The 25,043-nt window shown below is 35.8% G+C and overlaps 3 protein-coding genes and 1 long non-coding RNA gene across 22 annotated transcripts; all 4 read right to left on the reverse strand.

Annotated features, from left to right (window-relative positions):
• Window positions 1-211: 211 nt before the first annotated feature.
• LOC123207763 lies at window positions 212-4,059 on the reverse strand. Its single transcript, XM_044625224.1, has one exon. It carries the CDS (start codon window positions 3,661-3,663, stop codon window positions 475-477), a length of 3,189 nt encoding a protein of 1,062 aa, XP_044481159.1. The 5' UTR covers window positions 3,664-4,059; the 3' UTR covers window positions 212-474.
• A 2,618-nt stretch (window positions 4,060-6,677) lies between these two features.
• On the reverse strand, window positions 6,678-7,558 carry LOC123207764 (protein DMR6-LIKE OXYGENASE 1-like). The gene is made up of 2 exons (XM_044625226.1): window positions 7,095-7,558; window positions 6,678-7,014 (listed from the first exon to the last, which is right to left on the reverse strand). The coding sequence occupies exons 1-2, from the start codon at window positions 7,326-7,328 to the stop codon at window positions 6,763-6,765; spliced, it is 486 nt and encodes a 161-aa protein (XP_044481161.1). The 5' UTR covers window positions 7,329-7,558; the 3' UTR covers window positions 6,678-6,762.
• A 504-nt stretch (window positions 7,559-8,062) lies between these two features.
• Window positions 8,063-10,254, reverse strand: LOC123207755. 19 transcript variants are annotated; one of them, XR_006500501.1, is made up of 7 exons: window positions 9,903-10,254; window positions 9,516-9,618; window positions 9,291-9,362; window positions 9,148-9,194; window positions 8,717-9,068; window positions 8,498-8,609; window positions 8,063-8,409 (listed from the first exon to the last, which is right to left on the reverse strand). It is a non-coding gene; the product is annotated as an uncharacterized LOC123207755 (long non-coding RNA). The 19 variants fall into 19 exon arrangements; XR_006500487.1 differs by having other exon boundaries at window positions 8,498-8,625; window positions 9,903-10,253; XR_006500504.1 differs by having other exon boundaries at window positions 8,063-8,625; window positions 8,717-8,823; window positions 8,997-9,068; window positions 9,903-10,251.
• Window positions 10,255-13,603: 3,349 nt separating this feature from the next.
• LOC123207757 (putative disease resistance protein RGA3) lies at window positions 13,604-16,024 on the reverse strand. The gene is made up of 3 exons (XM_044625216.1): window positions 14,738-16,024; window positions 14,426-14,650; window positions 13,604-14,068 (listed from the first exon to the last, which is right to left on the reverse strand). Exons 1-3 carry the CDS (start codon window positions 16,022-16,024, stop codon window positions 13,604-13,606), a joined length of 1,977 nt encoding a protein of 658 aa, XP_044481151.1.
• Between the last annotated feature and the right edge of the window lie 9,019 nt (window positions 16,025-25,043).

Raw genomic sequence — 25,043 nt, forward strand, 5'->3', positions numbered from 1 at the left:
GATTTATGGAGAATTTTTCTCTTAATTTTAATATGAATAAAGACCTTTACTAAGATCTTAAAATATTCATTATTCAAATGATAGCCTCCCAATTTGGTTTTTTAAAAAGTTGATTTCACAATTCTTTGACATCTGAAACTCAATAGCATGCCTATTTTACTGCTGGAATTTTACAGGTTAACCATCAATCAACTGATAAGTGCAACAAGGAAAAGATCAACCCGCTATAATCTTCATATAACAAGAACTTTTAGCTCCAATTTAAAGAGTTTAGTGGGACCATTAAAAATGTCACAATGTTTTACACATCAAATCAGATAGATTAACATAATGAAGGATAAACAAAGTTTATACCTTCAGGCTTCAGTGCAGAGAAGACAACAATCCCATACATGAAAAACCACCAAAATGAAGCCACTTTAATGTATGTTTACAACAACTCTATCCTGCACTAATGTTGAACAGAAAGGACCGCTATTCATCATCATCGTCATCATGTTCCTGCTCGTGTGAGGCATTCCTGTTGACGCCAGAGGCAAGCTCAGCCTCGATAGACTTGGAAGGTATCCTCTCATAAACTCTGGATCCAGAAGGGAGAAGCTTATATTGCCTGAAAGTAAGAATCTGGCTGAGCTTCTCATGATCCCACCTCTGCTGAAAATAGACTATAACTGCAAGGAAAACTGCAGTTACAGGTATGGCGATATCCCCAAATTTGGAGTAAAAATCCAAACTAGGATTCACAAACTCATTTTTCTCAGCAAAGTAAGGGTTAGGAATAGGAGATCGTATGTAATCATATACATGAGGGAGAAGCCTGACCACTGTGATTCCGATGAAATATGGTTTCCTTAGTGGCTTACAATCAAGCCGCCACAAAAGATTACCAATAACTTGAGGGAGCAAGAAAAAATCTTGAACTAGACCCACATACTCCTCCAGCTCAGTTTCCCACTGTGGATGTGTGTGGGAACTACCTCTTGAATATCTAAACTTCTCAGATGTCTCACGATTTTTTACAGAATGAATAATAAGAATAAGTATATACCCAATCACATGTATTGTCAAGGTAGTAAGAAGCACTGGCTTGTCAGTCGGAACACGGTGAGGTTCAAGAGGAGCCCGTGAAAGTAATCTGAAACGTGATCTCCACACCTTTTGAATGAGTCTGAGAGTTAGTAAAAATGATGCCATTACGAGGATCTTTACGATGTAATCCATCACAAGGAACCACTGACTCTTCTCAATGTTGTAAGACTCCATTTGATAAGAAGATTGAGAAGCCGGTCTATTAAAGAGAGCTTCTGCTCCTGTGATCAGAGGAAGACTATAGCCGAGAGCTTGAACACCAAGCATGACAAGGGACATGAATGGAACAGAATCCAAATTATGCTTGATGTAAAACAACTGACTTAAAATGCAAGCAATTGCAAATGAGAGTGTCAAAATCCGGAGAATTCCCTCAACCCCCCTGTGAGAAAGAATGTCTTCCCTCTGCTTCCTGTATATTATAGGTAGAGTTTGTAGCTTAACTGTGCTAAAATGGAGGGGGTCATCATCATTCCTTTGGCTGGAAATGGAAATGGTAGCTGTTGGATTGACCAACCACCGAGATGTAGAAGGTGGGTATGACACCACCACTTCAATTAAACAATCTAAACCAGATTCAAGATCCATACTCTCAAATAGAATGTTCCAGGAGGCTCGGACATCCCTGCAACCAACAAGATACATCTTTCCAACATGTGGATCATAAAGGCCCTCCAAAAAGATCGCAGAGAAATTGCTATAAGATATTCCAATAATTGAGAGTTGAGCTGATACATTCAAAAGAAGCTGCTTTTCAGTATATTCTGCTTTAGCGTGGTAAGGAGTCTCTTCATCGTTGGTAAAATTACTTGAAGACCAGTAGCGCCCAAACAGGGGGCCAAGTGTGAGAATATCCATCTGGATTTCAATTCTCTGGAGACGTGTTTTGGGAAGTGGATCTGGAAATGCAGAAATGTGAAGAGTCAGATCTTCTGAAAGAAGAGAAAGACTAGATAAAAATGCCTCTGAGTCTTCCAATTTGGGGAAGTGAAGCAAGGATTTCTTGATGACTGTTCGAAAACTGAAAGGTTCGTTCTTTTCAAGGACAACAGCAGCTGCATCTATTTTTGAGTAACTGTACTGTGGAGTGACAGTTCTGAAATAACTCAACAACTCTGTCGGCTCAACAAGCTTTTCAAAAGATAAAGGAAAATATGATGTGCTGTTATTACTGCTGGAAAAACTGCCAACAATTATGCTTCGTTGCCTAATGGAAAATGACATAGGAATGTACAAACAGATTCGAGTATCACAGCTAGTCCCTTCTGCATCAACTAGTCCACGACAACCAAACATGCAGAGCTGCCCACTTGAAGACTTCCAAAGTCCCTCGGCAGCAATGGTCAAGTTGCTAACTCCATATCTCCATGCAGCATTATGCCTATTTTCCAATGGAGGGGCAGCTCGAAATACTGCAGCAACCTTTGCTGAGCTGGCATTTCTCTTTCCATTTGTTTGTTGACACCTAAGATTCTGAATTAAAATTGTGACATCTTTAAAGCTTCCATCTGTTGCTTGAATTGCTTTGTCTGAACCAAATGGTCCCAGCTTACGACAAAAACTGTCTGTGCCATTGCATTTCCAGTTTGGCACAACGGTGAGAATTCCTGTGCTACCAAAAGCTCCTAAAACTTCACAAAACCCACCGCTCCCTTTATAGATATCAATGCCGCTCTTCAAGAAGCTATCTTGGAATGGATACGGGTTACATGCCTCTGAAACAATCTTCTCAGCACCAAACTCGTAGTGTGCTGACCTGCCAAAATGGGACAAAATGTGAATTTTGTCGAAGTACTTCTGATTTGACTTTGGGTTTAAACTGCTCATCTCTCCTCGTATTACCCTATTTGTAAGCGTGAAAGTCATAGGGGAATTAAGCACAAGCAAAATTTGATCATCTTGCAAAAGTGGTGGCTGGTAATAGTTCTGATCAGAGCCCTTCATCCATTCCCATGGATTATTTGAATCAGACTCCCTAGACGGTAACATTGCAGTTCCCAACAAACATAAAACCCTTTCACCACCATTTTTCTTCGTTTCAGTATATATCCCTTGAAATGACATCGAAATTTGAGTATGATTAGGCCATATCTGAAATTGGGGGCCTCCCCCATCATAAGGTTTATCAGAAAACGAATAATCTAGTGTTATACCAATAAGCATGTCCCCACTTACACTAACAAATTTCTTTGAACGATGCTTAAGATCAACATCTGTAACCCAGAAAGAAACCAGTTTCAAAGGGGTTCGTGACGAATTCTTTGGGATGTCTCTATCATCAAATGGCATGATTGGGGCATCACTCACCTCTTGCTCCCAATCACCACTCTCTACATTGAGATCATCTTTGATACTATAAAACCTGCTATCATCAAGCTTCAATTCACTAGCAGAGGATAGAACAAAACCACATTTCTTCTTCACTTCATCAATCCTATCATAGTTGTAGGTCAAACTTTCAGTTTTATACTCGGTGGCGACGGTGCTCACATCTTGGAAGTATTCACCACTGAACCCATAAACAAATGATCCATACACAACACAACCAAAAATAACCAACAATACACAATTCATAATTCCAAAATCTCTAACCTACCCACCACCTAAAAGCCACAAAACTCCAACACCCAAATACTCTTAGCACAATATAGAAAATCTAGGTTGCAGTTTTGACTCTCACCCACAAAACTTTACCGGGCAATTAAATCATCAAAATATCATAATGAAACTAAACCTTGCAGTTTGGCGGGTACAATACAAGTGAATACTAACCTGAAACTGGTTTGTACTTTGTATCTTGTTCCCAAGATTTCAGTTAAATTTTAATCCCGACAAGTTGAAAGTTTGGATCTTGCGAGATGAAGAGAGAGTTCCTTGAGTAGAGTTGACGAAAGTTTGGATCTTTAGTTGAGCGAGAGGGTTGAGTCAAGTTGAAGTCCCGATCAAAATTCAATGAGTTTGGTAAACTAGTCGTTAAATATTTTGACACTAATTTTTTATTGCTTTTCTTTAATACATTTTGATGTTTTATCAACTGACGACCCATGGGCCAAGGCCCCCAAGTAAAATGGACTTTATCAGGGCCTCACAAGAAGGCCTGCTGACTAATACAATAGAATTCACAAAATTTTAAAATTTAAAAAATTATTCAACAAAATGCTCACAATGGTACTACTTGCAATGCTGAAGATTGTGTCAAGGGTCTTAAAGTTTGGTGGGTCAATACATACTACCAAAACTTGCATTTTTCAAGATCTTGACACAGTATGACACATGACATGTTGGACCTTGCTAGGTCGAAGGATAGAGTGATGTGGTGCTATTGTGATGGTTAAGTTAAAAGGTGGTTTATTGGGCATGATAATGGTTCGGCAAATGAAGTTCATAAGGCAAATTGTAGTCTTCACGTTATTTTGATGGTTGGATCACATATTTCCAAATAGAATAATACATAAAAAGGTAAAATCTTATCGGATTGTGTTTGACATAGTGTAATTTCAATAATATAACTAGATTTAGTAAAATCTCATTTTGATATAATTTTATAGAATTTAAAGTCAATATCGATAATTTTTTTTTTATATTTTGTTTTTCCAAAAGTTTGAAAATGTTAAATGATTATTACATTGTTTGACTTTTTTTTGCCCCAGAAGTTAAGGTTTTTACAAGAATATGTGATTTAAACATTTATGCCATGGGGACATAGTTTCCATAAACCTTGGGTGGGACAAGTATTCTACTCTAAAATATATATACTTAAAAGGAGAAATAATATTATCAGTTAGGGTACAAAGTTTTAAAACTTGACATGGAAGGATAAAAATTGCAAATCATTCAATTTAGGACATTTAACAATTTATCGCAAATTTTTTTTTTTAATAATTAGAAATATATATAAACAAAAGGCAATGAGCTCGTAAAAAAACAGTTTGAAAACAATCTAAGCTTATCCTTCCAACCAGGAAGGACAACATAACCAAACAGATCCGATAGGGCTAGAACTAAGCACAACAACCATAGGAAACACCTATGATTGTTGAAAATCTATCTAAGTTCTTTCAAAAATAGAGTTTAAGAGGAGCATACAAGCTATAGGAAACACTTACTTTACAAGAGAAAGAGTAGGCCTTTCGTGGGGGACTAAATACCAAAAGTTACCCATTAGCTGGATAACCATTGCATTGTTTACATGGACCATTTCCTGAAAATCTGGACAGCGTGAACAATTTTCTGCAAGGAAACCTTGAGAGGGAGTTCCGGACTTCATCGCAGCAACTGGGCCAGAACCAACATGCTAGAGCTGAAACAATCCGAACACAGCAAACTCCAGGGATGTATTCCAAGAGCAAAGCAAGTGGAGCAGAAACTTGAAATCCTGGAAAAAACTCCAGCGACCTGGCAGTTTAACCTGGAGTTGTTTGCTCGAAAAATCTGCAGCAGAGAAGTGCAGAGAACAAACTGCATCCTGGAGCTGGCAGTGAACACGAAGGCACAGCATTCTGGAGTTGCTGAACAATAAATTCTCAGTATTAACCATGAATTTGTCCTGCATTAAAAAAAGTTTAACCAGTCAAACAATGTTGTGATGTGCTTCCAAATTCAACAACAATGTTAGATTAAAGTGAAGAAAAGAAACTTACACTTTAAGGGGTGCAAAAATGATGGATATTCTTTTCTATTTATGCCTGGTATAAATCTTCTGAAGATGAAGTCTGAAGCCTAGGTGAAAGAGAATCAAATTGCTTAGAATGAGAAATTTTTAATTTCAGATTAAAGGGAAAGCATAAAAGCATGATTTTGTATTACACTTCACCTTTCAGTTTGATTCTAAAAGAAAATCATGGCTTGCTAAACTTGCTCCACTACATCACCGGAAAAGGTGAAAAAACTGACCAGAAGATGGAAAACAAAGCATTAAACTTCCTTTCTCCACCTAATTCAAATTAAGGGTGCTAGTTTCCTGGTGACAATTAAATTTTCCAAAGACTTATCTCAAAGAATGCATATAAATTAAAGCAGAGATCTCAAAGAATAATAAAAGGGAGAGCTTGCATGGAAAATTAAAGCAGAGATCTAAAAGAATAATAAAAGGGAGAGTTTACATGGAAAATTAAAAGCAGAGATCAAACAGGTTACTTTGTAACCATTTGAAGTGAATCTTCCCCTCCCCTGCAACATATAAAGTACAACATTTGAAATGAAGCATTAAAGAAGTATATAGAATATCAATTACCAATAACCTGTTTTCTTGTTTCATTGCATCCTTGGGATTACCAAATTAGCCTCAGTCTGAAAGCAGAACGGAAACTTCTTCAAAGGCCGTAAAAATTGAAACATGTGTATATGTATTCAACAACTGAGCACATTGAACTTCTATTTCGAAATTTGTAAGTAACTTTGTAGCAGAATTATTCATACCCAGCAAACTTTGAATAGTTGTAAGTAATTATAAATAAAGAAGTTGAAGTGATTAAATATTAAACTCGAAAATATAAAAAAGTTACCAGCCAGTAACATAACAAATAATTTGACCTTAACGATATTTTTCTTAGATTATAATTAAAATATAATGAAAACAGAGCCTAATTACTTATTACCTGTGGCTTCCGGGGTGTTGGTTATTGTTCACTTTGCACAAGATGACAATTGATGAAAACAGAGCCTAATAACATGTTAAACATTGCAAGAAAATTTGTCAACAGTTTCCCAGACTGAGTCTTGAAGAGGGTAACAATGAAGTCTCAAGAAATCTCTCCAGTTGGCCACCTTTTCGGTCCTAACATTAAAACTAGTGGAGAGTCTAGTGGTTTTAGAAGGATCATCAGAGTAACTCTTCAACCTCTCACTCTCTGGCAGTTTGAAAAATTTTCTTGCAATGTTTAACATGTTATTGATCATTTCCCCTGAAATTCCGTGGTTCTTCACCTAGTGGGACAGGTGTATATATATACATAGATTAAGAATTAGTGAAGTTAAAAGATTATTGTAAATAATAAAGAATAAACCTGAAAGAAACCCTCGTGTTGGCATGCTAAAGCAATCTGTTCGATGATTTCAGAGTGGCAGGGGCCGTCAAGACCATCAAGGTCGATAAGAGGAACAGAAGAAGCATCTGATACTTGGACTTGTGTGAGATTTGGACGCTCATTGATGGGTCTGATATAATTAGAGGGAACATTTTGAACAGTGGATGCAAAGTCAGAGAGTAGGAGCTTGGTAGAAGTGGTAGGTGTGGCCATATGGATGATGAATTGAAGATGGTGGGTTAGAATAGGTAGTGTTGAATTTATAGGAATTAGGAAAACAAATTGCAGAATGAAAGAGGAGGGAGGACAAGGTAGCTGGAATTGCCGACTGAAAATTTGTGCTGGACGATAGATGTCAATGTCAGCTCCGACTGGGTGTGCCCTTAGAATTGACAAAATAATTGCTACTGTTGTATTCAAAAATCTTAATCTGGGAGTGGGAAACTGTGAATAGAGATTGCGTATGTACGCATATTCAACGAATTTAACAATTAAATAAAGCGTACATGATTGAACAGTTCATGCTCATTCTAGATGTAGAAATTAAATGATTGGTATAGTTTGAGCATTCGCCATCAACGCAGCATCTGCAAGTTACGTCACATGATAACGATGATGAAGAAGAATCAAGGAATAGTAGGTTAATTCTGATGCTTTCTTTCTGCAAAACTTGTTGTTGTGCAGTAATATAAAAAAAAAAATCCTTGGTATGGTATGGTATGTACGATTCTGTCAGTTCAAATGGACTAAGCTTTTGCGTACTATAAGTCACATGTTGATTTGTATGTACGTCGTTATTTTATATTCACCGTATTATTATATGAATAAGTGTTATTTTATCTTTAATTTTAAATTATCTAACTATATGATGACACATAATTATTTGTGTATATAACACTACTCTTTTATATTTATACTGAAATAACAACTCACAAGAATAAACAAAGTGATTGAAATTTCAATATTAATATATACTTCTCAAACTGAAATAAATGTTACAGTTCAACAGAATAAAAGAAGCTCATCAAAATCATCGAACAAGAATGTGAAATTTCTACTTCTTGCATACAAACAAGTGTCCACCATTGTTAATGAGAGAATTAGGTAAGTTTTAGCCCATGAACTATGGACATATCTCTGCCATTCAAAACACCTTTCAACATTTAAGCCTCGGAGTGTTCTAGTCGAAGAAACTTGGGGCAGTAGTCCTAATGGAGCATTCCTCCATTGATCAGTCACTCATCTATTTAGGCCAACCAAAGTTCAACAAATTAACTCCCATGAAAATTAAACTCTGCATTGTGGTAGACAGGAGCATAACCAGTCACTATCAATAAATGTTCAAAATCATAATTAGCAAACATAAACAACAGGATAATTACATGATGGCGTTAACAAAAGGCTTTCCGAAATCTTATTAGGCAACGAAATTAAACAGAAGATGGAAAGCAAGCCTCAATAGAATCTCATTGGAGAATATACATCACACAAAAGCTGCATAATTTATAAACTGTAAGAGACAAGAACTATCAGTATACAAATAAGTGTAACGTGTGGATTTTAAAAGTTTGCTTTTTGAATGATCTTTTTAAAAGCCATACCTGCCATTGATTGGGAAAGGCATCACGTGGCAGTATCCAATTCTATTTTTTCATCTCCTATCATTGTTGGGGAGAAACAATAACTAATGAACATAGAAACTGCAGATCTTCCCAAAGACCTCATCCCAGAAGAATAAAGTAAATTAGAAAGCCACAAAGCATTAAACTTCCTTTCTCCACCTAATTCAAATTAAGGGTGCTAGTTTGGGATGACAATTTAACTTTCCAAAGACTCTATTTTCTCAAGAAATACATATATATAATAACAGGGAGAGCTTACATGGAAAATCAAAGCAGAGATCAGAAAAGTTACATTGTAACCCTTCGCAGTGAATCCTGCCCCCCCACTGCCCTGTAAGAATAATCATTATTAATTACAACATTAGAAATGAACTATTAAAGAAGTATATAGAGTATCAATTACCAATAACCTGTTTCTTGTTTCATTGCATCATGGGGGTACCGAAAGAACCAAAATCTGAAACCAGAAACACACACACATCCGTCTTCAGAGGCAGTAAAAATAAAAACACACGCACATATATATTCAACAATTGATTGATTTTGTCCAAACTTTTATTGCCTCCAAACTCTTTGATGAGTTGATGTAGCTCCTAGCTGTATCCAAATTTAGCCCTTCATAGACCTGGAAACAATTGGAAAAATTAGGAATTTTATTGCTTTAGTAACACTATGGAAGGCTATAGTATCAAGCAAGAATTCTCTAGTACATTAAACATAAAAGTTTCTTGTGAAGCTGAAAAGCCTGGCAAAACTTTTCTGCATCAGCTGAACTTACCTATAAAACACAAGCAGCAGCAAAGTGAAAAATCGCAAAAGCAAAATTTGCTCAATTTACTAAAGGATCAGAGGGGTGTGGAAGCATGAAAAAGATAAACTTCCTGCAAAAATGAGGGACAAGAATCAATATGAAATCCATACAAACTCAATAATACCTAGTGCAGAATCAATAACCCTGAATTCAATCAATAGTACAAAAGCAATACAAAATCAATACAAAACAAACATTTAAGATTTCAATCAATAATTCAGAATAAATACTCCATGAATTTAATCAATAATAACAATTCAATACGACATCCCAAATCTGAGAACTATCCTAACACTGCATGGACAGAACAATTTGAACAGATTTCAGGCTGGAATATTTATCAAAATGACTAACCGTTGTCAGTACTCGTCAATCGTCGGCCGAAGTCATCACTGTTATCATCACGGTCGCGACAAATTTTGTCGTCAATAAATCGGCAGGAAGAGTCTAAGAACAGAAAAAGTTCTCTTTGGTGGAGTCGAACTTGAAGATGCGATCATGGGTGGAGGTGTGTTTGTGCATGGTCGGGGAAGGAAGAATCGAATGAAAGTTGAAGAACGGAAGAGAATAAACTTTCTGGCCGGTGTGTTACAACGCAGTTAGGTAGGAAATTTTTTTTAAACTCAACCAGAATGTATAACCACAAACTGGCAAAGAGCAGCCGGTCTAGTCGCGGCTGAGGTTTAGTCTTGGCCAGGGTTCATGAACCGATAGTTTCGGTTTAACCCCATTAATTTATGGTTTAAAAAAATAAAAACTCTAAACCAAACCCATAATAGGACGGTTTGTAACCAGTTTGAAATCGCCAATTTCGGTTCATGATCTAGGTTTGAAACTGACATTAAACTATCAATTCTAATACATGACCCTGATTTATTTTTTAAATTAATAATTACAATAATTAAAAATTAAAAGAAAGACTTGGACTTAATTTTTCAATTAAGCTTCCTACGTATCTTCTTGGGGTCTAGAAGAATCAAAGTCTACGTAGTTCTTTTACCTTTGCGTATTCGATAGTTGACAATACCCCTTTACCTTATCATTCGCCTCCGCTATCTTGAGTATTATTTTTCGTCATCGAACTATTCGTAGTTTAATCAAGTGATTCTTCATTGAAGTCCACTTTTATATCTTGTTGGCGTAATTCGGCTCTTGTCCAATCGTCCACACATGTTTGGGTTTCAATAGATTCGGACGTCAAACTTGATCGTCTGTCATCCAATATATTACTCCATTGACTAAAAGCTTGTTCTACCACAACAGTTGATACTGGTGCTGTCAGGACTTGTTTAGCAATAGCTGCTAATGGTGGAAAGATTGATGCATGTTGACTCTACCATTCTAGAACTGGAAAGTCTTTACCTATATTGCTATCACCAAACTCAAAAATAGTAGTTAAAAAAATATCAAGCGCCAAGGTGGAGTTTAATGTTCCTCTTGGTCTTTTGCCCTTTTGCGTCATAATACAATCATCATAACTCATATTTTGAGTTGATGATGGGACAATAGGTGGTAGAGAGGAAGAAGAACCACCTTAGTTACCATAAATTAATGAATATTCAACATAAATTTCTTTAATTAAATTCATAATGTTAGTTATAGTTAATGAAATATTAACTTCATCCTCACAATTTAATTGCAAACATTCATAATATAATGTCAAATAATCTATAACATCATCTAATTTAAACCCAGGATAAAAAAAACAAGCAACAAGAAAAATTTCTGGAATTGTTTTATAGTAAGTTAACCATTTTGTTTTCACTAAAACAATAATTTCTCCAAGAATAACATCTTGTTCGACTTCCTGTAAAATCTCAATAATATTAACAGCTTCATTTAAAAACAAATAAGAAGTGAGATAATAAACATCACTTAAAGTATAAGTTTCATTATTAAAATTTCTTAATACATTTAAAATTGTTTTACAAATATCCCAATGTTGGAGATATAATGTAACTTGTGACACATTTTGTGAAATAAATGAGCACAATAAATCGTTATAATCAAAAGACTCGTTGAATAATTCATATGTTGAATTCCAACGACCCAACACATCTTTAAGAAATTTTTTTGGTCTTCCATTATGTTGTTTACAAAATTTACCCCATTCTTTCATAGTTTGGGGATGTGTCCATAAAAATGAAATTGTTATTTTTATTGAACTAATATAATTATTAAGACAATTTAAATCATCTTGTACACATAAATTTAATATATGACATACACATCTAATATGAAAAAATCTACCACCTAAATTGGGTTTACAAATTTTAATTAAATCAGTTATTGAGACCGTATTTGAACGTGCATAATCAAATGAAATTGAAAAAATTTTATAAACTAATTTATATTCTTCTAATATTCTTTTAATTATTCTATAAATATTATTGATTGTATGTCAGTTATCAAACACCCTAAATACTAAAATTCTTTTTTGTAATTGAAAATGATCATCTATTCAATGATAAGTTATACCCATATAAGAGTGAATTTGTCAATAGTCATTCCAAATATCACTACATATAGATACACGTTCATCAAAATTTATAAAAAATTGAATTAATTCTCTTTTTGTTTTTTATATAAACTAAATAATATTCTTTTTAATGTGTTTCTTGGAATAGTTTTATGTACAGGATTTAAAGTAGTTTTACAATAATTATTAAAACCTAAATTTTCATCAAAGCTAAATGTTAAATGTTCTATTGCTACCATTTTTGCAAACAATCAAAACTAAGTTCGATTTGAACACCCATTAACTCGAGTTTGGTTTAATTGAAAATTATTTAACTCAAACTTAGTTTAAATTTAGTTTGAATTTATTGTTTAAACCTATAATTTAGATGTATAGTTCAGATTTATAATTTACTCATAATTTATTGATAAAATGATATCGTTTTATTTAATAATGGATAAAACGATATCATTTTAACAATTGTTCGAAATAGTTTGAATTGAATTATTAGCTAAGTTAAAACTAAATTTTGCCACTCACCTAGTTAGTAAGTCAAATTTTCTTTAACTCGAGTTTAATTTAGTTTAAAAAATAAGATGAAACTCTTGATTTAAAATCGAATTAACTTCAAACTAAACAAATTCAATCCAAATTGAACTAAAGTGACCTAGCTTTTGAGCCCAAGCTACCCCATAAGAATGATAACAATCAAGCTAAAAGAAATTGTGAGGAGAAAATCATGGCTTGCTAAACTTGCTCCACTACATCGCTAGAAAAGGCCAAAAAGCAATCCAGAAGATGGAAAACAAAGCATTAGCACTAAACTTCCTTTCTCCACCTAATTCAAAATTAAGGGTGCTAGTTTGGGATGACAATTAAACTTTCCAGACACACTATTTTCTCAAAAAATACACACACACACACACACATATATATATATAAATATAAAATAAAAGGGAGAGAATCAAAGCAGAGATCAAACAGGTTACTTTGTAACCATTTGAAGTGAATCTTCCCTTCCCCTCTAACATTAATCATTATCAAGTACAACATTTGAAATGAAGCATTAAAGAACTAAAAACAATATGAAATTACCAATAACCTGTTTTCTTGTTTCGTTAGATCCTTGGGAGTACCATATTAGCCTCAATCTGAAACCAGACTGGAAACTTCTTCAGGGCAGTAAAAATAGAAACACACATACCCAGAAAACTTAAGGAACTTATCCTTAATTGAAAAAAAATAATAATAAGTTGAAGTGATTAATTATTATACTTGAAATAATAAAAAAGACACCAGACAGTAACATAACTAATAATTTGACACAAACAATGTTTTTCTTAAGATTATAATTAAAATGCAATGAAAACAGAGTCTAATTACTTATTACCTGTGGTTCTGGGGTGATGGTCATTGCCCACTTCGTACAAACTGAAGATTGATGCTGATATAAGGGATGTGAGAGATCTTGGGCCAGTCCTCTCCTGTTTCCTTGTTGTATCGTTCACATAGAAAAGGACATCCACTAATAGACAATTCCTGGAGTGTTGTCCTCTGCAGAAGGCTGTCTGGCAGTGCCTTTAACTTGGGGCAATCCTTAAGTCTTAACTCCTTCAGTTTGGTTAAAGTCGGCCAAGCGGCAGGGAATGTGTTGCCTTTGTAGTAGTATATACTTAAGAGTCTCTAAATTTGGTGGTGGTTGTGAGGTTTCAAGTATTAGTTCATCATCCTCATCTAGTCTCTCCACTTCTCCACGTTTATCAAACTTTAAATCCAACCACCGGAGTTTTTCCTTGTTCTTAAAAACTTCTGCCAGTTTCCCATTGCTGACATCTGTTACATTTCCCAATCCTCTTACTATAAGCCCCCCTTCAAGACGATTCAAATTTTTCAGTCCTTCAAAACTACATGCTTTGTTATCATGATCACCACCACCCCGTATGACAAATGAACTTAACCTTCGAAGACCTGTCAATTTCTCTACCCCTTTTGGCGTGTAAAGTAGTGTACCCCGAAAATCATTATATTCCAAACGCCTCAAATTTACTAATTTTCCAATCCCCTGAGGTAATGTTATGAGGGAATTCACGCTAACAGTGTGTAAATTAAATAATTCACACAAACTTTCAGGCAATTTTATTATTTTGAGAAAATTATAGCTAGACAATTCAAGATGTCTTAAATGTATCAATTTTCCTATCTCCTTTGGAATCTCTTCAATATCATCCAATATACCATCCAATCGTAATAATCGTAAACATATCAATTCATTAAATAATCTCACTAAAACATCACTATTCAAGCAGTTAGTGCCACAAGAAGAATATGTAAGTAAGAGACTACGTAGCCATTTTAATCTAAAAGTAGATTCAGGAAATGAAGCCCTATCTTTAATAAAATGTATTCTTAAATGACGAACTTTGTCCTTAGGAGAGTTCTTAAGTGGGTCTTCGTCGCCATACACTTCTATTGATAAGCACTCTTTATCACCCAAAAATTGTGCAAAGTCGTGTACTATATCATGCATGTACGAACCAGAAAATGATTTATGCTTTTGTAAGAGAGATCTTGCCACTAAATAGTCAAAATACTCTTCACCAATTATATCCTCATTCTCATCATCTTTTTCTTCTCTAAGATAACCCTGAGTCATCCATAAATCAATTAATATACCTTTATCGATAATATAGTCTTTTGGATATATGGAACAACATATAAAACACCGTTTTACCATTGGAGGTAAATCATTATAACTCAACATCAAAGGGGTTAAAAGACCTTTTTCAGTATCTTCAAACTTCCACATTTCACTATCTAACACATGTTGCCACTGCTCTTTAGATTTTTTAAACTGCAAGAGACTCCCAATAGTTTTTACAGCAAGAGGTAACCCCTTGCACTTTCTAACTATTTTCCTACCAATTTCTTCTAAATTTTTATACTCTTCAGGAAGTCTTTCAGAAAGTGCTAGCTTTTCAAAAAATAACCAATTCTCCTCATTAGACAATTCACCAACATTTATGATATCATTTGATTTCATTATACGTGCAACTGACTCTTTACGTGTGGTAATTAAAATTTTACTCTCATGAAGACCATTCTTTAGACAATTATAGAATGGTTCCCATTTCTTGTCATTTTCAGTCCACACATCATCCAAAATAAGCAAAAATTTTTTAGTCTTAACAGAGTCACGAATACAATGAAGAAGATATTCTAATTCTACTACATTAGAAGTATAATTCTCGAGAGATTGAATTATTGCTTTGGCAATCCTAATCTCATCGAAAGGCTCTGATACACACACCCAGATTCTTTTATCAAAATTGTTCTCCACCTCATTGTTATTGTAGGCAAATTGGGCAAGAGTTGTTTTTCCTATTCCCCCCATCCCTACAAGCGAGATGATATGGAGGTTTTTTTCACGATCCTCACACAATAACTTGTTTACTAAATCATTCTTCAAATTTTCTCTACCAATTATATCAGAGACATCAATAAAAGAAGTAGTTTGCATTTGTTGATTATCAAATCTCTCAATAGCCTTAATCACATTAAGATTATAATCATTTTTCTCTTTGGCTATAGGATCTAGCTTTTTATTTATATCAGTTATCCTAATTGCAATGTCGCGACGTAAAACAACTTCTTTGAAACCAAAACAACGAAATGGAAAGAAGCAACACACCTTCTTCTTCGGAGCAATAGCATTATGATCGTGACCTCCCTCAATTCGCAATTTCAAGATTGCAGTATTCCACTCATCCAGCACATCTTCCACGTCATAACATACGTCTTTGAGACGATGTAACCATAGTCTCACAGCTGCAGTCTTCATTTGTTTTTGCTCTGCATCAAATAACACAGCTTGAATGGCTTCAAGGTTGTGCGTAAGCTTCTCTACTTCTTCGTCAACATCCCCAACAAGGCTCACTTGTTTTGTGATGTAGCCAGAAGCCTGCTCAGAAGGAACTGAACCCAGTTGCTTCAAGACAAAAGAAACAATTGCTTCAGCCATGGTATTGAATGATGAAAGGTAAAGTTATCGAATGTGTTTGTGTTTGTGAAAATGCTACCGGCCTTTGTTTCAAATGCTTATAATGCATGAAAGATGAGGAATATTTTAGCTTTTGGGCAAAGTGAAACCTCGCTTTCATGCTGGTTTAGGTATACATAAAGCTTATTCCTAGCTATTCCAATTGTCCTTCCTTTCGTTTACCAGAAGTTCCTTTAAAGCAAAATCATTTCTGCCTCTTTCACAATTTGTCTTGCTTTACTTCGTATTTCATAAAGCAAGATTCTGAAGAATGAGTGTAAAGCAAGTAACAGCAGAAAATTAAGAAAGGCCGATTCCTGAAAGCAAAAGTGAACAGGAGGTTTCGGATTGATTTCTATGTGTTGTTCAAATATAAATCCTAAACAAGATTCCGACATCAAATAACAAGAAAGGAATGAGGGTTAGGGTCTTATTTTCACAATTGACAGAATTGCTCAAATTTTCATTTTCATAATCAATTGAATTTTCTTATAAATTATGAATATTCTATGTTCTCCACCAAGATTCAGTGAAATAATAAAACTCTTTAAATTTGAAAAAAAAAAAATCTATTTTCTCACCCGAATGTTAAATCAATTTAAAAAATATGTTAACTGTTTTTATAAAATTATCAAAAAAATTTAAATTAAAATTACAATAAAATAAATTAAAAATTAACTATAGCTTCTAAATTCTGGAACCCCCAATAAAATGATTCTTTATGACAGATGAAACTGTTCAATGCCTTGGACTGATGCTTCTTTGTCCAATTCAATATTTAGGTAAAATAACATTCACAAATAATTTTGATAAATAAACAAGAAAATGATTTATTCAAACTTAATCGACGAAAATTTATCTAATTTTAGTTAGCTTTTTAGCACTCCTATTTTTTTGAGAGGGTTTTTATCATCTATCCCTTTTTTTTATTTATTAATTATCCCTTTTGTTGCCAACTTTTTAAGGCTCTGAAACCATATGTGAGACCATCTATAGTAGTTCATGCTACATTTCCTTAGCTATGATTTAGAACCTCGAGATCTGATACCCATGATGTGGACTTGTTGAAGAAAAAGGGTTTCAGAAAGGAAAAATAACAATACAGAGAAGAGTAATAAGAAAGAATTACAAAGAGAATTTAGGAAGAAGATTCAAGAATTTTTGGATAACATGCAATATGAATTTTTCATTTCAGCATTATGTTTTTTACACCATAAGCCAACTCACCAAGTCAGCAAATCATTACGGTATCTCTCTCCTCATGGTTCTAATTGCATAGTCGTGATAACTTTTAAACTAAGTACTCCATTGATAAACCGCATCATGTTGCTTATAATTTAAACAAACGGGCAACATTTCTCCGCTCTTCATCTTCAATTCTTTTAACTATATATTTCGTGTTCAATTTTGTTTGTGGCTACCAAAACATATTGCTACTATTGCAGCCTCTGCAAAATTCCATTCAATTCGCCTTCCTGACTCTTGCCTTTCAATAATAAGAGCCTTCGCTTGAACAAACACCTCCCTGCTCCTCTCCATCCCCAACATTCTAGTCCCACTGTTAGCCACCGACCACTCTTTAGCTCTTCGATGACTCTTTCATCACATGCTCCTTTTTTACCCCTGCTCTATAATATGTTTAATCTTAGTTTAGAATGAACAATGATGTCTTTGATACGACATCAAAGTCTATTTACCCCTTTGTGGTGTGGTGACTTGAGGGTTGGTGGGCAAGCTTTGTTACGGAGCAAAATAAGTGTTTTTTCTTGAAATTATTTCATTTTTATTGCTACTCTTTAAATGTTAGAAATATTAAGTTCCAAAACAGTTGCTATTTCGAAGATTTTTTAGTATGGGTTGACTGAGAAATTTCTCTTGAGCAGCAAATTGGCGTAAATTTAATAGAATTAAATTCTTACAAAGTGATGTTTGAACACGTCCTAACAACGTTATTAAAAGTTCGGGATCCTACCCTTGTTGATCCTTGCACTTGATTTCAAGCTTGGAGCAAACTTAACATTTTGCCAAAAGCTCAAAATATTTAAATGAACTAGGCTTATACAGAACCAGTGAAATTCAAGTGGCCTTGCATGAAGCTCGAGCGTGACAAAATTTGAGTTTGGCTTGAACCTTTCAGGACAGATTGACAGGCCCAGGGATAGCTTGGTGTGGTTTTGTAGTGATGGGCAATTTAGCAAGTGGGTTATTAGACATGATGATGTGTTGGGCAAATGAAGTTCATAAAGGAAACCATAAGACTTGGTGTTACTTTGATGTTTGAATAGACATTTCGGGTTAAAAAAACACATAGAAAGATGAAATTTGGTTGAATTGCATCTAACACAGGGAAAATTCGGCAATACAGTTAGATTTAACAACTTTGCACTTGGAAAAGTTAAAAAAAAAAGCTTAAAAATATATACTGAAGAATTAAGACATTAGTGTTTTTTTTTTTTTCGGTAATTAAAGTATATATTAACACAAAAACAATGGGTCATAAAAGATATAGGAACAACCAAGGCTTATCCTTCTCAAGAGATAGCAAAAACAAACTAAAGATTGGCAAATCAACAAAAATAAAGCTATACAGAAAGAGTTTAACTCCTCTAGAATGTCTATCAGAGTTCCTATTAAGATAGAGATCAAAAAGAGGGTTCAACAAGAGCTAACAGCCTCACAAATACCAAAAATATAACTTGTAAATGGTATGCCAGTCCAAATCTAGTACTATACAAACTCTGAAACCCTGGTGAATAGCAAACGAAACAGGCATGAGTCTGATATCATGGCAATTGACATTGCTCAGGGCTTTTGGGAATGAAACCAGGCCGAGCAGATTATAGGTACTGGGAATGATCTTAGGCAGCAGCATGTTTGGAAGATAGCATCTTGAAGGCTTAAGCTTGTAGAGGGTGCCACCTGTGGCTGACAAAGACAAGTGAATCCAGTTGTGGCAGCAACTTAACATAACCAGGCCAGTATGTCACTTGAATGAGCGAGTCTGCAACTGCTGAGAACAATATTTATTCTGGATGCAACTGAACAGAGATCCCAGCCAGAGCAACCAGTCACAGATTGCAGAAGGTTGCAGCAATGTCCTGTAGCTAAGCTTGAAATCCTGCCCAGAAAGTCACAGCTGGCGATGACAGAACCTGGAAATTGTAAGGGAGTGCAGAAACTGAAATTGTGGTAGTCTCCAGTGATGGGAGAAATCCTGCAGACCTTCCTGCGCAACAAGTCTTCTCCATCCTACAAAAATTGCAACCAGTTCTGAAGGGGAAAGGTTGAGCAGAGGCTGTCCAGTTGCAGAAATATGGTTCCCAGAAGAAATTCGCTGGACAAGCATGCAAGAAAAAATAAGGTAGAATCAGAAGGCCAGCAGCACGATGTTAGGAAGGGAAGCTGTTGCAGAAGTTTCCCAGCTTCATCCTACAAAAATTGCAACCAATTGAGACATTAGTGTTGATTGGTATGTCTTTTTATTAAATTAGATTTATACTTAAATAATAGCTCAATTTACTCTTCTCGTCTGCAATGTATAAGAAAAGTGGCTGAAATTTCAATATAAAACTATTTCTCAAACAGAAACAAATGTTACAGTTCAACGAAATGAAAAAGCTAATCAAACAAGTGTGATAAAAATTTACTTTCGTGTACAAACAAGTGTCCAATCACGGGCTTGTATGGGACCATACACGACCGTGTATCACAATATGGAAATCGCACCCTAAGGTTTCTATGTTGTTCCAATCATGCATAAGGCCATTCAACACACATATAGGCCAATACAAGGAATTTTTAAGTCCCCTAAGCAGTTTATTTACTAAAAATCATGTCTTATAACTAATATACATATCACATTAATGACCTTATTGAACTGTCAAGCCAAAACACATAATATTTATATATTCAAGAGACTAGGCATCCATAGGCTCATCATAATCGCACATGAAATCAAGTACATCATATGAGTCATCACATTCATGTCTAAACAACTCTAGATCATTGTATAACAGAGAAACTTCAAAGATTTCAAGATCAAATAAGGGAAGCCATTCCACTTATTTGGATTTCGGCAAAAACGCTTCTCTTACACGACTGTGGTGATTCCGTTGATCGTTGGCGACTCCACAGGTGATGAAAACACACCTTTTCTCTCTCACACTCTCTGCTTTTTGCGGGTATAAAAGATAATGGAAGAAAGTTAGTGTTATCATGTTTTTTTAAATCTCCAAAACATAATACACGAGCATGTATAAGCTATACACAGTTGTGTGTCTAGTTACATAACTAAGACAACTTCCTATTTCACTGCGATCACAATCTGATCCACTAATTTGACTTTTTGCTGGCCATACATGGTTGTATATGTCTCTATACACGGACGTGTACCCTTGAAAATCATTAATTACCAAATTTAAAACTAAGAAAAAGATTGAAAAACCCTTAGGCTTACCTGTGTGTGTTATAACTCCAATAATAACTCACAGAAGAAGAGAATGCTGAGTCAATAATGTGACAAATACTCATACTGAAAAAACTATCCTCAATAGTATCAAAATTGAAAGGGGAAGTTCAATATAAATTGGTTGTTGAAACAAAAACAAAGCAATCTGTTTCACTAACATATAAGAAAAATGGAGTGAAATGACTTAATAAGAGGTATGTTTATATGTAAATCATTGGTCAATATAGATAAAGGATTAGGAATTCTTTTGACAAAAACTCAAACCTGGAAGATAATAACTCAGCTTTAAAGGTGATGTAACACTAAGTCAAAGTCTTTTTTAATAAAATGGGACTGTGCCTGAAAAAAAATTAAAAATACTGAGCACTCTGTTTGTTGGTCACTCATATATTCTGTCTATATTCTACACATCAAAATACATGTTTTGATGTTTGTTTAACAGCAAGATGATATCAGGCAAGGAGATGGCTAGCTGTAGGAAGTAGTTTCCTTTTTCATTTGTCGAGAACAATTTCATGGACTCTTCAACTCTTTGAACTTCGAATATGTTAGCCTGACATTGATAGACCAGTGAACCATGTAATGTTAAAACTTCCCCTTATCCAAACTGATAAAATCAATACTTAAGAAGTGGTTACCTAGTGACAACATACAAAGATGGCTACAAGATGCATCATATACCTCCAAGTCAAGTTAGAATGCGGATACAGGGTTCATCACTGAAAGACACAGATTTTCACTTGACGGTTGAAATCCGCAATAAATATGAGATAATATTCCTAATTCCTTTTATTTTTATATGAGTAAACAATCACTTCCTATCAAATTGAAATAATATAATCTATGTAATTATCTTATTTTTGTATAAGTAGAATAGGAATAAATTCACTTGTATTAGGAATCCTTAGATATGGTAAATCTACTTGTAGCACTTCCTCTTTGTCTATGAATATAAAATACCAACAAGAGGAAAGGGCAGAAAAAAAGAGAAAACATCCAAAAGATACTTTGAAAACTCAAGAGATATTCTAGACACACAATATGTCTTCTATAATCATTACTGAAACTCTGACATAACACTTTTCCATAGATAAATAACAAAACCATGCTGGTTGACCCTCTCTTCTTCCGCAGCTCTGCTCTACTCATCTGCTTGATGCCAAAATCCCTCTTTTTGGATCAATTCTTCATTTTTCTGGTGTAAAGAATGTTTAGTGTTTTTTGGAAATTGTGAAAATGTAATCTCTTTGCATGGGATCATGCCTCTTTTTGGAAAGTTTTTTTTAAGCTCAGTTTGGTTTAGTATGAAACCTAAAATTGTCTGGTTTGGTTTGAAAAAATTTCAAACCATTTTTTTCAGTTTGGTTTGAAAAATTTTTTAAACAGCACCACACTGGACTTTTCATGCCCTTATTTGCAAGAGAAGGATAGCAAAAACAAGCTGAAAACTGGCAAATCTACTAAAATGAAGTCATGCAGGAAGAGGTCAGCTCTTCTTAAATGCTGATGGGAATCAAATCACAAAAGTCTACGGTCGCTGGCCCAAAAGGAAGATTCCAGGAGGCAGTCCAATGGGTGTGAATGTTAGCCCAACTGAGAGCAAAAGTAATGACCAAGTGTGTAGGGGTAGTTTGGACAGTTCACCAGAGCAGCTGAAATTAGTTGGAGTTCGCCTCCCAGAATTCAGAGACTAGAATCCTTAATGGTGGGGCCCATTTACAGTTAGTGGGGCTGTGCATATGGTCAGGAGTGCATGCAAAAGGAAGCAGAGAAGATTTTATTCAGTTATTACCATTTGTAGTTAGTGAGTGCTGGTGGAACCAATAGCAAAGAGGACTGTAATGTATTCATTTAGGTTTGCAACAAACTTGGTATCAGAGCCATCGGATGTGGGTTATGGTAACAACAAGAAGGGAAGGGAAAGTTGAGGAATTAGAGAAGCATTACAAGGACTTGGCCAAGAAGGTGGCGACCATGGTTGAAAATTGGTGCAATCTAAAGCGCTCTCAACCTCACGATTTGACAAATAGGTGGGAATTTGTATGAGATATGACAGTTGTTGAGGGATATCAAAGGAAAAGAAACTGAAACAGTGCCGACACCCATTATTGGTCATTCACAAGCACCATTCCAACCAGAGACGTGCATTGTCATGGGAAAGAATTTTGACCTAGCCATCCCACAGCCACCACCTCTATTTTCACATTAGGCCCATGTTAATCACGGAAATCAACGAGACCACCACCATCGGAGGATGGAGCTTCCCATGTTTAACAGAGAAAACCCTTGGGGCTGGATAGCCAAGGCAGAGCGATGCTTTCAGATGAACGGGAACGTCTACCGATGGTGATCCTTTGTTTCAAAGTTGAGGCTTTGAGTTGGCTATAATTCCAGGAGTTATGGCAGTCGTTTAGAGAATGAAGAGAGTTGGAGGAGTTGTTTCTCTGTCTCGGGTCGATATCAAAACCATATGTCTTATGAGCAAATCATCCTTCATTGGTAGACAAGGACGGTGGCAGAGTATCGAACACGTTTTGAACAACTAGTCGTTATGCTATTGGTGGTGTCCATTGAATGGTTGAGAGGCGCCTTCATGGCTAGCTTGAAGCATCGTATTCGGGCAAAGCTACGACTACTAGCACCAATGAACCTCCAAACTCTGGTGCAAATGGAGGCAAACTTTGAACAGCGCAATTGGGCAATACATGGCATGGGGTTGGCTTTTGGGTACAGCTAAAGCAGTCCATTTCCAGTCGAGTCAAGGAAATTTTCCATTAAACGCACCACCGGGTTACTTTATACACCCACAGAATACAAACCCAATACCATACAACCTCTTCTCTTCCCCAAACCCACAGTTTAATTGGGCTGGTCCACCCCAACCCGTCTGCCATCAGCCGAGCAAACCTACCATCAGCCTGAGCCCACAATCAATACCTATTATATAACCCAATACCGGTCCAGCCCGTTTCTTTGCCTAACCATGTAAGCCTGGTCCAACCCGCTTACCCCACAGATCCCACAACCTAGACCCATATCCCTTATTCAAATCTCACCCAAGCCCAAATACCTAACCCAACCCAAACCTAATCAAATCACCTAAACTTGACCCAAACCCATATCACTTCTTCACCAAATATCACCCACTCTACTCTTTCACCAACCAATTTCAATCCTCCGATGAACTTTACGGCTAATTCGACGACGTCTATAGTGACCAGCCACCCAAAACCACTGACTCCCATTCCTAACCACTCAAACCTATTAGCTCATCCACCAACAACGAACTCCTCATTTGATTCAAACAGGTGACCACCCCCTCCCTCCATTCTGCGTCATGTGTCTCAACCAGAAATCCAAGCCAGAATCATGCAAGGTCTCTGCTTCAACTATGGCGACAAGTACAGTTCCACTAATCAGTGTCAATTCAGACAACTCCAACTCATGCTTTGTGAAAGTGACGAGGCAGAAATTGATGATCTAACTGAAGAAGCAGTAGAGGTACAACAACATAAAGGGAAGGCTATAAAGTTATCTAGACATTTAGTGGCGGGCATCAACTCCCCTAGAAAGATGAAAATGTTGGGAAAATTTTTTGGAAAATCTGTGGTGGTATTGGTCGACTGTGGCACCACTCACAGCTTCCTCTCTCAACAATTGGTTAGGATCTAGCTCTTCTAGTCCAACAGAAGGCTTTTGCAGTCACTGTCGGCAATGGTCAGAGCATCAAAGGAGAAGAAATATGCAAGGTAGTACAATTGCATTTGGGTTCTATTCATTTTCTTCAGGATTTCTACGTGTTTCAGCTTGGTAATGTAGATGTAATTCTTGGGGTGGACTGACTATCAACACTAGGAATTGTCCACAGTGATTGGCAATCTTTGACTATGTGGTTTGAATGGCATGGCCAGCAAGTGACTCTCCAAGGAGACCCTTCATTAATCGCCAAGGAGACTTCAGTTCATGGATCCTGCAAATCTTTAAAAAATTGTAGCCTTGCTTATTGGGTTAAATTGACATTCACTGTTTCTAAAGAGGACAAACTAGACCAGCCAAAAATTACTACTGTGTTGCAGCATTTCCAGCACCTTTTTGAAAAGCCTACAGGTCTCCCTCCACATCTAGCTCATGACCATGCTATTTGGTTAATTGAGCAAGCCATTCCGCCATTCCACCAAGCATTCGACTGTATTGCTATCCCCATCATCAGAAAAATAAGGTAGAGAGGCAAGTGTGAGAAATGTTAAATGTTGGCATCATCCGCCCGAGCATTAGTCCATTCTCTAGCCCGATTCTACTTGTTCAGAATAAAGATCATGGCTAGCACTTTTGCATGGACTACAAGGCCTTTAATAAGCTCATTGTACCAAATAAGTTTCTTATCCCGATTATCGATGAATTATCTAGTGCCACTATTTTTAGTAGATTAGACTTGAAATTTGGATACCATCAGATTTGGATTATTGATAATGATATTGAAAAAAGGGTTTTTCAGACCCACAATGGACATTATGAATTTTTGGTAATGTCATT

The sequence above is a fragment of the Mangifera indica genome, unplaced genomic scaffold, assembly GCF_011075055.1.
Source record: "Mangifera indica cultivar Alphonso unplaced genomic scaffold, CATAS_Mindica_2.1 Un_0101, whole genome shotgun sequence".
NCBI lineage: Eukaryota > Viridiplantae > Streptophyta > Magnoliopsida > Sapindales > Anacardiaceae > Mangifera > Mangifera indica.

Bases quoted from the DNA above. Each gene is read 5' to 3' on its own strand.
- LOC123207763 (XM_044625224.1), bottom strand. From the start codon at position 3,663: ATGAATTGTGTATTGTTGGTTATTTTTGGTTGTGTTGTGTATGGATCA.
- LOC123207757 (XM_044625216.1), bottom strand. From the start codon at position 16,024: ATGGCTGAAGCAATTGTTTCTTTTGTCTTGAAGCAACTGGGTTCAGTT. The intron at 14,651-14,737 runs GTAAAACGGTGT...TGGATGACTCAG, and splicing joins ATAATGATTTACCTCCAATG to GGTTATCTTAGAGAAGAAAA. The intron at 14,069-14,425 runs GTTCGTCATTTA...ACATTACCTCAG, and splicing joins AGAACTCTCCTAAGGACAAA to GGGATTGGAAAATTAGTAAA.
- LOC123207764 (XM_044625226.1), bottom strand. From the start codon at position 7,328: ATGGCCACACCTACCACTTCTACCAAGCTCCTACTCTCTGACTTTGCA. The intron at 7,015-7,094 runs GTTTATTCTTTA...CTGTCCCACTAG, and splicing joins AACACGAGGGTTTCTTTCAG to GTGAAGAACCACGGAATTTC.